This window comes from Poecilia reticulata, linkage group LG16 (assembly GCF_000633615.1).
Source record: "Poecilia reticulata strain Guanapo linkage group LG16, Guppy_female_1.0+MT, whole genome shotgun sequence".
NCBI classification, from domain to species: Eukaryota; Metazoa; Chordata; class Actinopteri; order Cyprinodontiformes; family Poeciliidae; genus Poecilia; species Poecilia reticulata.
The window spans coordinates 29,201,059-29,214,017 of record NC_024346.1 but is presented as its reverse complement, the minus strand read 5'-3'; the positions used below and the strand labels follow the sequence as shown (position 1 = coordinate 29,214,017).

At 40.4% G+C, this 12,959-nt stretch overlaps 1 protein-coding gene across 1 annotated transcript in view; it reads right to left on the bottom strand.

The window, feature by feature from the left end:
- Window positions 1-9,832: 9,832 nt before the first annotated feature.
- Window positions 9,833-12,959, bottom strand: part of LOC103478733 (uncharacterized) — a 6,547-nt gene continuing 3,420 nt past the window's right edge. Inside the window, exons 5-6 of the mRNA XM_008432742.2 lie at window positions 11,269-11,452; window positions 9,833-11,156 (exon numbers count right to left, since the gene is read on the bottom strand). Of these exons, the coding sequence (XP_008430964.1) occupies window positions 10,551-11,156; window positions 11,269-11,452 (790 nt within the window). The 3' untranslated portion in view covers window positions 9,833-10,550. The remainder of the gene's footprint in view (window positions 11,157-11,268; window positions 11,453-12,959) is intronic.

Below are 12,959 nucleotides of genomic sequence, written 5' to 3'. Positions count from 1 at the left end.
CTCTAAATGCTCCTTCATTGGGGCAACACCCTCCCGAGTTCACCGCATACCTGCTTACCTGCCTCGCCCATGCATCCACAAATAAACAACCAGACTATAGCATATTCTAAATTTAGCTATGCTTCCATATGGATCACACTTATCTACACAAGATCTCAGTTTTAACAGTGATTATCAGACCAGACACCAAGAAATGACACCAACACCATATAGCACAAATCTTGGGAGGATTACAAAACAAATCTGGAAGCACTGTCTTAAAAGGCAGTGGGGTCTCCATTAATTGGAAATGCGAGAAGCTTGGAACAATTAGGGCCATCCTTAAAATCTGGCTGCTTGTTAAAACTGAGTAGTTATGGGAGAAGGGTCTTGGTAAGAGAAGGGAACAAGAATCTGTTGATCGCAATAACTTGGAGGAGCCTTTTCTTTAGAGGCTGAAAAGGGTAACAAAAAAAGAAAACCTTTCAGAAAATCATAACCTTTCAGTAGCTGTTTGTCTACCTATTTACCTTCAACCTATTAAAACAACCACATACTTTGCAAAGCAATATTGTGATCAGTTGTAATCAAATGATTAGTGAGTCAGTAAATACGGCAAACCGACTCCCTCACCGCCACCCGTGATCCACCTGAGCCGTTCTGTGGCTCATCACATGTGCTGAACCCCCTTAAGCCCCTGACTCTCCTGCCAACTCTATTATGTAATGACCCCTCAGCACATAATATGACAATACCACAGATATTTCTGTGCAACAGGAAAACAAAAACACACAGGCTCCTTTCCAAACTGGCAAGCACAGCGCGACAACTGAACTGCAGCATCATGCAGTTCATGTGATGGGGACGGCGTAAATACATCCCATGTTTGTCGCTGGATAACACGGCAGTGATTTTCACATTTTTTGTGGTTCATTAATTATGAGACGATAAATGATTTTTATTGTAATTATCTGTTAAGCTTCCTCCCCTGTGAATGATTTTCTTTAATGCACATTAAAGAGCAGAGGTTCTTTATAATTATGGCAACTAAAAGACTTACAATAAAAAAAATACACCTCACCAAGTGTTACAGTTGTTGCTCTTCACAAACTAATTACAGTAAAAAGAAAATGGAACAAATTTCACAAAAAGAGACATCTACTACATGCAGGCAGACGGAGGCTTTCTGAAAAAGGACAGAAAACTGAACAAAGTGAAATATTTTAGAAGCTGATTCAATGTCTCAGTGTCACCAGAAGTGCACTGCTCTCTCAGGAGTTTGAGAAAGGGTTTTTGCAGACTGATATTCTGAGTTCTAACTCCTCGCAAAAGATTTGACGGAAAATGATAGGGAGAAGACAAAGGAAAGATTTAAAGTTTCCAAGCCAGCTGGCCACATCCCTTTTCCTCAAAGGGGAATAAAATGTTTACTGTCAGGGATCAGATGAGCTAATAGTTTTTTTTCAGAACCAACTTCAATTTCTGCTCTGGTGTTCCCTCACTTCTGTCGGCCTCAAGCTCAAACTGCGGTTCTTTCTCAGTCAGTAAATACTCGGTAGGCTGCTTTTATGGGACGGTTTTATTAGAACAGTTCTGTTTGTTAGATTGCTTTGGTGACTGCTCACTTGAATCATTTCGGAACAATCCTGGATGCAAATGTAAACAAAACACTTAAAGAAAGTCAGTCAGTGCTTTGGAGGCGTGGAGAAAAAAAAGGACATAAACCTTACAGGGTCTTCTTCTGAAAATTTGGCAAACGTGGCAAAGAATATGTTGCGCAAAACAAACTTTTTATCACAGCTAATTTGGGTTTGGAAAACCTTTATTTTTATCTACGGCTTCCAGAGAAGGAACCATTTCAAAGTGCTGATCAGCCGATCACATGCAAAGTTTGGGAAACGTGTGGCCACGCAAATGAAAAAATGTAACATCCTCCAATATAATTCTCCTACTCTTCAAGTCAAATAATGTTAGCGAGTTTTAGTCTTTGAACCTAAATGTGTGAGTTTGTGAAAGATAAACTTACAGTTGTGTTAACTTTTTATTATTTTTGTCAGACCTCCAAGAGTTGAATAAGCCAGAGTTTTTAGGTTAGCACTTAAAAAACTGAAAGAAGAAAAAGACACGAGTGGGAACTACTTCCCAGCATGCTTAGCGGCATGTTTTTGTATCCCATGTTGCACCGCGAGTGAGATGGAAGTGTGTTACATTTATCAGACTCTTCTGCGTTATGAAGGCAAATGTTTATATGAAAACAACAACCAGTTTGCAAAACACGAGGATAATGTTCTGTTCACACTAAATGTTTCAGAGCAGAGTTCATTGTGAAGTTTGATTAAATTAATTTTCAGTTTATGTAATTGGAAACAAGAATTTAAATTACTTTTAAGCTGCTATTTTAACTTGAGACTGTGAGTAAAAATAATGGAGAAATCAGAAGTGTGTGTTGACTTACTAGGTGAGAGCAGTTTTTTCTTGCATATCAAGAAATAATTATTTGGTTTAAATTGCAGCATTAAGTTAAAGCTCACAGGATTAATGAACTTAAAAAAAAACAGTGGTTGGACAACTTCCATCCATTTTCTATACACCCTTGTCCCTTAATGGGGGTGAGAGGGCTGCTGGTGCCTATCTCCAGCTAACGTTCCGGGCAGGAGGCAGGGTTCACCCTGGGCAGGTCACCAGTCTGTCACATGGCAACACAGAGACACACAGGACAAACAACCATGCACACACACACTCACACCTAGGGAGAATTTGGAGAGGCCAATTAACCTGACAGTCATGTTTTTGGACTGTGGGAGGAAGCCGGAGTACCCGGAGAAAACCCACCCATGCACAGGGAGAACATGCAAACTCCATGCAGAAAGACCCTGGGCCAGGAATTGAACCCAGAACCTTCTTGCTGCAAGGCAACAGCTCTACCAACTGCGCCACTGTGCAGCCCCGGTTGGACAACTTGTCTCTTGTTAAATCAACTTCATGAACTTAAATTTCTGAGTTAAAACCAAAACAATTTTCTTGTTGACTTAAATCACATTTTCAAGGCAACACCACCTTCAAATATTTTACAGTGTGACACACCAGAGTCAAAACAACCTTGATTCATTGGGGACTCAAAGAACCGTTTGGATCAGAGATTGTTTCAGCTGATCTAAAAAGTCCATCAAGGATGTCCTTGGAAAAGAGCAGCTCTTGTGGTTCAAAGGTCAGAGCTGATGACCTGGGTTTATAACACACAACCTGTTGTGTTGTTCCATAATACTCATCTGTTCTTATATGTACTCCAATGTGTGTCTGTGACTTTGTTGAGAATGTTTCTCATCTGGTATAAAGGTTTTCAGAATAATTCCTTCATACTGGCCCAGTTTTACTCCATTACAAGTGACAGGGGTTATAAATCAGCTCGGATGATTCAGTCGCAGGGGACTTTGCTGTCTGAACTCCACACCTTGGCTGGAGCGTTTCCACCCAAATCATTCACTAATGCGGTCTAGCTTTTATTGAAATCATTCCTAACACTATTTACATGCATTTGTGCATTTTATGACATCAGTGCGTCCAACCTGCTCCCCTGTCGTGCGACGCGGCGTCAACCACGAGCACGAAAACATCCCGTCCTCAAGAAACCGATGAGGATGTTGTTGCCTTTTAGCTCTTCCTTGTCCCAAATATCACACACAATGTCACGAGAAACACGTGAGTCCTTGAAAGTGAGGCCTCGACGTCTCCGTCTTTACCGAATAGGTGGCGTCACGGTGATGGAGGGCTACAGATGGTGGGTGAAAGCGCTCCCTTCAACACGGTGAGCTCTGTCAGCGATGGGGTCTCCGGAAGGGCAGAAATGACTTGGAGGTGGCTCTGATTTCCATTTCAGGGTTCACCACTGTGCACTTTAAATGTGCGTCGAGGCTGTTTTGTGACAAGTCTGGACTAAAACTCCCCTGTGGGCTTTGGGTGAATAAGAGCTTGTGTGTGTGTGTGTGTGTGTGTGTGCGTGCGTGCGTGTGTGTTTTTTCTACTGCAAAATCACTGTGTGCCTTTAGCTCAGAGGGTTTTATCAGAGCACAGTGACTGACTTATGAAGGGAGGGGAGTTTGGGATAAATGATTAAGCACCTTATTGTGTCATGAAACATCCTCACGTTTGCAGCAGACACCCTCAACTTGTTCACCTCAACAACGGGACGCAGACCCACAAATAAAACCTCCTCAACAGCGGATAAGAGATGCAGTAAGTTCATTATGTGAAATCCTATTGATGCCCAAACACACATGCTCAAATAATCCCACACATGCTTGTTGGATACTCAAAGAAGCGAAAACTACTAAGAGCATTAATGGTGTTTTACCAGTTCCTGTTTAGTCTTGTTGCTTACTCATACAAAGGAATTTAAAAAAAATAATTGGAAAAATTAATACGACGTAGCTTGCTCAAGGTGAGTTAGTTTTCATTTTAAGCTTCAAAAACACAACAAAAAGCTGTTGTTGTTTTAATTAAGCTGCAGCAATGTCAGTGTCCTTGACTGACCCCCAGCACATCCCCGTCTTCTTGCCCCCTGGTTTCCATGCTTCAGAGAAGAAAAAGGGGGTGTGTTGCTGTGTTGGGGAGAAGCAGGGCAATTGCTCCACTGCTAAAAACTGCATGGATACAAGAGGGGGCTGAGAGAGAGGGAGAGGAGGCGCGGCACAGTCAGTGTGTCAGAGACAGGCCCATCGTGAAATTAGCCAGTCACTGTGTCAGGAAGCAGTGCACGCCTGAGCCGAGTGTGATGCGTGGTGCTCGTATGTTTACGTGCATGAATGTTGTGTATGCCCTGCTGCTGGTTTCATCCTGCTTGACCAAAGAGCCAAACCTCCTAAAATCAACCATGCAACACTCCAGCATAAAGAGGAAATTACAATGTTTCACTGTTTTCTTTTTTTAATGGCTGTTCTGAGATAAATCCTGATTTTTCCAAATGTTTCTTCATATTTTACCGAATGTTAATTAAATATCATGGAAATAATGAACATGTAAGGCGTTCTGAAAATTTCAAGTTCACTGCTACTTTTTATTTGTCTGCCTGTGGCAGTTTTCCAAATCTGTCAGGTCACACCTTTCTGTCAGACTCTCATTTTACCATTTGTAACATTTCATTTCTTTTGGTGAATAAAATGTTAAGTCAATTGTTGTGTATGATTTACCTTGACGTGAAGCTAAAATTAATCGTCCTTCATAGCTGAGACCTTACAAACTGATCTGTATTTGGATCCTGATTTCACCCACTTCTACAGAAACTCTGGCTCCATTTAAAAAAATGAATCCTTGTCCATGTTTCTGCTTCCACCATATTTCTCTTTGGGTTCAGTGTTCTTTTGTTGATGTGTTGGATTTGTGATAAACTTGTCTTTTGGGAGTTGCGTCCCAAAGTTCAAGGTGGATTCGTCAGACCATAGACGTTTCTTTAAGCCGAAACCGGATGTGTTATTTAGTGATTTAGTAACACATTCAGCAGCTCCAGTGCTAACCAGAAGTTTCTGCAGCTTCTTCAGAGATTATTTCAGTATCTCAGCAGCCTCTCTGATCAGTTCCCATCTCATATTTTCATTAATTTTTAAAGAAATTTCTTATCAGCTTTACCTCTATTGTTAACTTTATAAAAAAATTCTTCGTAGTCTTTTTGAGAACTATGGCTTTAGCTAAATAATGTAAATGAGCAAAAGTCAACAAAACCCTTTTTAATACAACTGAACTTCCTTTCAGGTTAATCAGATCGAAAACAATTAATAAGAAATGTGAACTCATGTAATATATTTTCACATGAACACATGATAAAATGTGGAAAAGTAAATTTTTTAAACTCAGAAAATTTGTGTAAATTTTGACAATGACTGTAATATATCAGATCTACTTTTGACTCCCAACCCTTTAAATATTCATTCAGATCAAGTGAATCTACTCCCCCCCCCTCATTCATGACACCAGGATGCACTTGAGACCCCCGCCCCCATGCCAGTCTCTTCTTCTATTTCTAGGAGGTTGTTACTAATTAGGATTCCCTAACCTAAATGTGCTCACAAATACACGGCGGTAATGTTCGGGCTCTGCGGTAGCAGCTGGTTGGAGGATCAGCCAGCCCCCTACTACTTTCAGTCAGATTAGAGTCAGTAGTCTCACACCATACACCCTCCTTCCTTCTCTTCACTTCAACCCCCCACCCCGCAAGCTCACACACACACTTTAAAATGTACAGTCTCTAAATCTGCACCCCACCGAGTCACATCTGTTTAGTGAGAGCTGCCTTTCAAGTCTGACTCATATCACGGCATCGTCATGAATGAAGCCAAACAGCAAATATAGAAAGAAAATATAACTTTTTTTTCTGTCATAGAAAACACAAGGGGAAAAAAAAATCCAGAATGCATCTTCACTTTCAAAAATGTGTCATTTATTAAAAGATTTCTGTCTTGTGTCATTGCTGGAAAAAAAAAAGTAGTCAGAAAAAGATGAAGTGAAAGAAAGAAAGAAATAGGTTCGTTTGGGAGAAAGGTACTAACAGGATTGAGGGGGATGTAGCAGAGATGGCAAGGACAGAGCAGTGCAGCCGGATGGGGGAAGGGACGCGTTTACAGTCAGTTAGCGTATAACGAGAGAAAGGCAGCTAAAATAAACAAAACATTGTTATTCCTGACCAATCAGCAGTGGATGCAAAAGTAAAAAAAAAAAACATACACCCAAGAAAGCCAAAAAAAAAAAAAAGCAGGTTAACAAATAAGTGCAATTGGTTTTTCTGTCATACTTCAACAGTAAACAAGAGTGAGGTGGAAGACAACCCCCCCCGCCTGTAGGCTCTGATCCAGAGTCTGGATCTGTGACGGAGGGTTTGTGTGCTCGTTGCTCCAAAAACATGGGCAGTAACATGATGGCTGCCGGGGGGAGCGGGGGGGGGGAGCTCTGTGTTTACACGTGGGTGTTTTTAGAGGTGTCACCTCCCTCAGTATAAAATTAGTGAATTACTTTAAAAAAAATTACTAATAATTTCAATATTTATATGCTGATTTGATCACAATGATATAGCTTAATATTTATATGAATGTTAGCTTTTTTTTTTTTTAAATAAATAAGGGGGTCCTATGAAGCATCTAGTACAAATAAAGATTTTTCTAACTAATTTATATATATATTTAAAAATTTTTTAAGAGCACCAGCAGTTCAATTAGCTCCGCTGCTAATGAGAGTCCCAAAACGGGGTTAAATAAAGATTACGCTCAATCATACACAACAAAAATTATAGCCACTGCTGACAGTGTGCATATTCGGTCTGTGGAAGCCTTAAAACCAGATTTCTTCAACCACAAATTAGTAATAAAATACAACAAAAAGAAGTGGCTATCTGATTTCAAGATAAAACACAAACTAAAAAAACGGAAATACAAGTCCTTTTTTTGTGTGTGGAACCCTTGCCAGAAACTATTCTTTTTTATTTATAAAAACAAAACCAATGGCAAAAAGAAATTTAAAAAGTTTTCCAAACACCAATATGTGAAAGCAAGGATCTTTGTGACACTATTGCCCATAAATGGCAGGGATGAGAGTTTTCAACATAAAATGAAATATTACATAATTTCTTAAAAATCTTCATCCAAATAATAAAAAAAGGTGTTAATTTTCTATATTTTGTTCATTGCCATTTGTGAAAAATGTTAGCCTACAGCCAATACAGCGCCTCCTACAGTCACGGAGATGGATAGTCACAGAATTGCGTACCTTACTATAAATACCTTTGTTTTCGAAGACAGTAATAGAAATAAAATAAACACTTGTTTTTGTTTTTACACTACTGGTTTCTCACCAAATTACCTAAACACATCCACACACCATAACAGCTTGAGATGTGGGCAGTGAGGACAAATAGATATCAGGATATCGGATCTGGACGCTGTTGGTTTAGTTGTCTGTTGTTGGTTTTGATGCACTGGTGCATTTTTAAAAAGTACAGACTACATGTTGGCTTTCCTTGATTGAATGTGTTATTGGTTTTGTGAAATGCAAACAATCAAAATGCACTGAAAGCACCGAGATCTTTTTCAAACACATTGGCAAAAAGGCACAGTAGTCCATCAGTCCAGTCGAAATATTTCATCTGCCTCCTTTTTTCTCCTCGTGATAGTAGTAAAAAACACATGAAATGTCAAAAGTATCGAAAACCCTCGAAAAGGAAACTGTGGGCCAAACTGTGCGAATGCACAGCAGGCGATAATCAGCTGCCCAATAAATAAATACAAACAATAATAAATACCTGCAGTGTCTGATTGAAATGTGAATAAATAAACAGTGGAACTAGAGTCTTATGTCTGAGTGGCTGCTGTTTTTCCTGTTTGTTTTTCTCAGGCTGGTCATTAAAAAAAAAAAAAGAAGAAGAAGAAAAGTCTTTCTTGACCCTGATCGCCAGTCGGTTTGCAGACAGACTCTGGGCGGCGGCGCCTGATTCACAGCGAGATGGGTCGTTGCTACGGCGTCGCTCCTCTGGATGTGCAGAGTTCAAACATTTTGGAATACATTCGTGGGATGTTAGATGTTTGTTTTCCGCCATCTTCGCCGACTCCAACACACCACATATACAGCATATTAATTAGTCAGTTCTGTATTTTTCACCGTAAAAGCCACAGGACCTGGCTTTACTCACTTCACACTTATTTTTCTCCTGTCCCATCTACAATTAGTTGTAAAAATCAAACAGGGCTTCCTGTCATAACACAAATATTAGCTCACTCTATTAAATGCTCTGATTGGAATCATAGCATTCTAGGGTTTCATTTTAAATACTGACATCAGACGCCAAAGTTTGTAAAGTTTCAAGTTTAAGTTAAAGTTGTGCGAAAACAGCCATCTCTGAATATATTGATTGCTTTCATGCTATGAAGTTATTCTCTTAATTGCGTCCTGAAACTCGTTCCAGTCTCCATTGACCGTCTTCACGCCTGTATTCCTGATCTTTAGGTGTATTCTAGTTTTTTTAATTATAACCTCTTTTAGTGCATGTTTGGATTAATATGAAATTAAGAATATTACTTTATCTATAGTTTTTTTCCCCCATATATATCTGAAACACATTTTATTCCATATTGTACATTTTAAAAAAACAGTTAAAAGGGATAGTTTGGACATTTTTAAGTGAGCTTCTGTTAAAGGTTATCTTACTATCAGTGGATAACACTCATTAAATCTTGATCTAGTATAAATCTGGGATAGTTGGGCCTGAACTAGTTGTAAAACAAGTCCAGTCTCAAAAACACCACAGCGTGGTATTTACACGCTATTTTGTGAGCCTTTTGTCATTTGGATTTGTTGGTTATTTACACAAAATCTAATGATTACTCATAGAGGCGATGGAGGCGGGAGGCGCTCCGCCGCCAATGATCTTCCTGTCTGAAACTCCCTGTAGGAATTGAACAAGGGAAGCATTTTTCCTACTAAAATAGGCGTAAAAATATACTGCCATTCACTGAAACCTTTTTCATAACACATAGTTGCTCCAATCAGGAACACTTTACACCAGATTTTTGATGTTTGGGCCACATCAAAAATCTGAATGTTCTTAAAGGGCCGGTTGTGCCAGAATGTATTGATAAAACCAACTCAACCGTTAAAATATCAATAAATAGCCGTTTGTTTCAACATTCAGTAAGTGTTTCTTAAAATTACATAATGTTGAACATCTTTCCACACTGGTCAGTCCATCCATGATTTCTTGAATGTCTGTGTTCTTTTTGCAATCAAACTCATTTTGTGGAGCTAATTTTAGAAATATATGCAAGGAATTTTTATCATTTTTGTGCTAATGTATGATGTTAAATGTGACTTTTTATTAATTGCTGTATTGACCATATCTTGTCAACAAGGAAGGTTAAACCCAAAGTTTTGGGTCAATTTAAAAATAAAAAAAAAACCCCAGTAAAAATCAGAGTAAAATGTGAAAATCTGTGTATTTTGTGTGAATTTTAAGTGAGTTTTGCAGATTTGTTGAAAAACTGGAGAGACGTATTGATGTAAATTGGAGTCTAGGGGGCCACATAAAAAGCTACGGTGGGCCACATTTGGTCCCTAGGCCTCGAGTTTGACACTTGCTTCACACGTTCTGTTGTCAGTATGCATTTCACAGAGGAAGATCATGTGTGACACGCTGCCTCCAAGTTCCAATTGTTATGCAAATTATCACAATTTTCTGGGTAAATAACCACAAAACAGTTTAAATATTGATTAGGTAGTGTTGCAATAAACCACTATGACATCAGCACGAGTCTGCTTTTAGACCAGCTATTTAGATTTAAACTAAACGAAACCCAGATAAGATATGTAGTGCTTATGATGCTTGATCAGAACTTCACTTCAAAAATTTCCACGTCGCTTCAAATTTAGCCATGGCAATTTATCGCTTATATCCATCTCCACTAACTGCTATTCTCCTCCTCCTCCTCTCTGACGCATTCATAAACAACGCTTTCATCCCTTTCTTTGAGTTGCAGCAGCTTTATGCCTCAGGTGGTTCAAGGAGAGCGAGGCTGCTGGCTCTTTGCTCTCTCTGCGTGTCAGGTCTCCATGGTGGAGGGGCATACCCGAGCCAGAGGCTTCAGCGGGACAAGCGCGGGCTGGTTTTGACCTTGACATGTCCCAGTGCTTTCCGTCTCACCTTGTTGTCTGGCAGCAACGGGCTGGCTTTGGCACTGTGTTGGTTTCTTCTGATTTTTGGGGTTCTTGGAGGGAGTGGTGGACGAGATGGAGCAGTCTTGCATAGCTGGACTGCCCTTGCTCCCTGCTGTGAGAACCATTTCGCCGACACCTTCCGTCTTTATGGCCTCGTGCGAGATGCACGTTTTTCGGGGGGACGGGATGGGAGCGACGTGCACCCACGTCAGCCTCGGCTCGGAGCTCTGGGCCGCCTTGTACTTGGAGCGTTCGTCCAGCTCCTCGCCCTCGCTGTCATTTCCCTTTGCGCCGCTGGTTAGCTGGCTGCTGCAGACCACATCTGGCAAACTCGGGTTTGCGTCAGAAGCCAGCAGTGGAGACAGAGCAGACTGATCTCTTTCGTCTTGAGTGTGCTTCTTCCTCCTCTCCTCTCCACCGGTACGACGGCACTTAGTAGGTACAGGGGAGGGCGTGGGGGAGTCGGTGTCTGTCCAGCTGAGTCTGCGCTTCTGGAAAATGAGCAGGAGAGCAAGCAAATGAATATTAACTCTGAGCGGCGCGGCCGCCGGAGAGGAGGGTCTTATTTGCGCAAGCAGGCTGATGAAATGCACGCATTCTCACCTTGACGGGGATATGCAGCTGATCCCGATGTTTGTGCGGCGGAGTGGAGCTGGAGGTGTCCTGGAGGGAGTGAGTGGGGGAAGTGGAGAAGCTGGAGGACGAAGACACAGGCTGAGCAGAGATGTGGGGAAACCAGAGCTTTAGCATCACCTCCACCTGGAGCAAAGTGTTCAGGTACTTCTCCCTAAAATACAAAGAAAAAAAAAAGTCAGAAAACGTTGGAAAAATCATCACCAAGCATTTAGTGTTGCCCGGTACTCCTGATGGATGCTGTGAATCTACTTCTATGAATGCTCAGTTAAACATGCAGCAGGCAGAGAGAGTTGAAACTGAAAACCACCTCGGAGAGCTTCTGAACCGTTTAATAATCCTGACATTTATGGAACTAGATGTTAGATAAAGGCACAGAAAAAATATTAATCTCCCTTAAATTTTTACACATTTTATCACATTACAACTAAAAGCTTCAATGCTTTACTCCACAAGGACTTTAAGACATGCACCAACACAAAGTAGTGCATAACTGTAAATTTCCAGGAAAGGGACACATGGTTTACTGAATTTTGCTACAAATAAAAATCTGGCATGCATCTGTATTCGGCCTCTCTGGATGACTCACAGTTTGCTCAGATAGATACCAAAGGTTTTGTGAGTTCTGCTTTGCAAAACAGCTCCTGGCCAGCCAGATGGGAAAGAACACGTCTTTGACAGCAATTATCAAGAATTGCCACAGATTATAAACTCCATTTATGTCTGACTAGGCCATTCTAAGAAACCGATTAATCTAAACCGCTCCATTGTGATTCTGGCTGCATGTTGCCCCAATAGAAAGTTCAGTTCTCATCTCATCTGACCAAATTATCTTTTTTAACAAGTTTGCTATGTCTTCTTCACAATGTGTGGCAAAGTGAAAACATTTATAACAAACATCAAACACGGTAAATATGTTTCATTAAGTATTTAACAAACAAATGGCTTCTACCGCGATAACTGTGTGAAATTAAATCGTCTAATATAAAAAAATTAGCTTGGTGCTGTCAGGCTCAGAGTCTGAGAGGCTTTTCCTCTATCAAACAATTCTTTTTTGCTTCTTATTTAGTGGAAATATTGATGTTGATGAGACTTTCTTCAAAATAATAACATTTTTCAACCTTTATAGCTCCACTGTTGAAGCTCTAACATTCACAAATGACAGTGAAATAAAATTCAGTCCAACATCTGGTTTGAGGSGATTCCTCTGGATCCTGTTGGAGGAAAAATATCCCAACTCCAGAAGATGTGCTTTTAATCTAACAGAGCTCTGTGGTTCCTCCTATCAGTATGAGAGTCAGGGTGAGGAGGCGCCATGTTAGGAAGAGAAGTGGAAGCTGCAGGATCTTCAGAACAAACAGGTCATGATGCTGAGCTACTGATTATCACTCTGTCTGGACACAGGATCAATATAACCAGTTTAAAAGATAAAATTAATAGCTTTATGCCAGGCATGGAAAACTGGGATGCACTCCATGCCATGATGTTCAGAATTTAGGTCTTTTGGCATCTCAAGGTGTCAACATTGCAGCCAGTGGGCCAAAGAAATACAGCTTTAGCTTCATTTTGTAGCAATAAAAGAGCTACCCAGCTTTTATATATATATATTTTTTATTTTTTTCATAGTACCCCCAAGAATTTAAAACTACTTTCACCCCTGT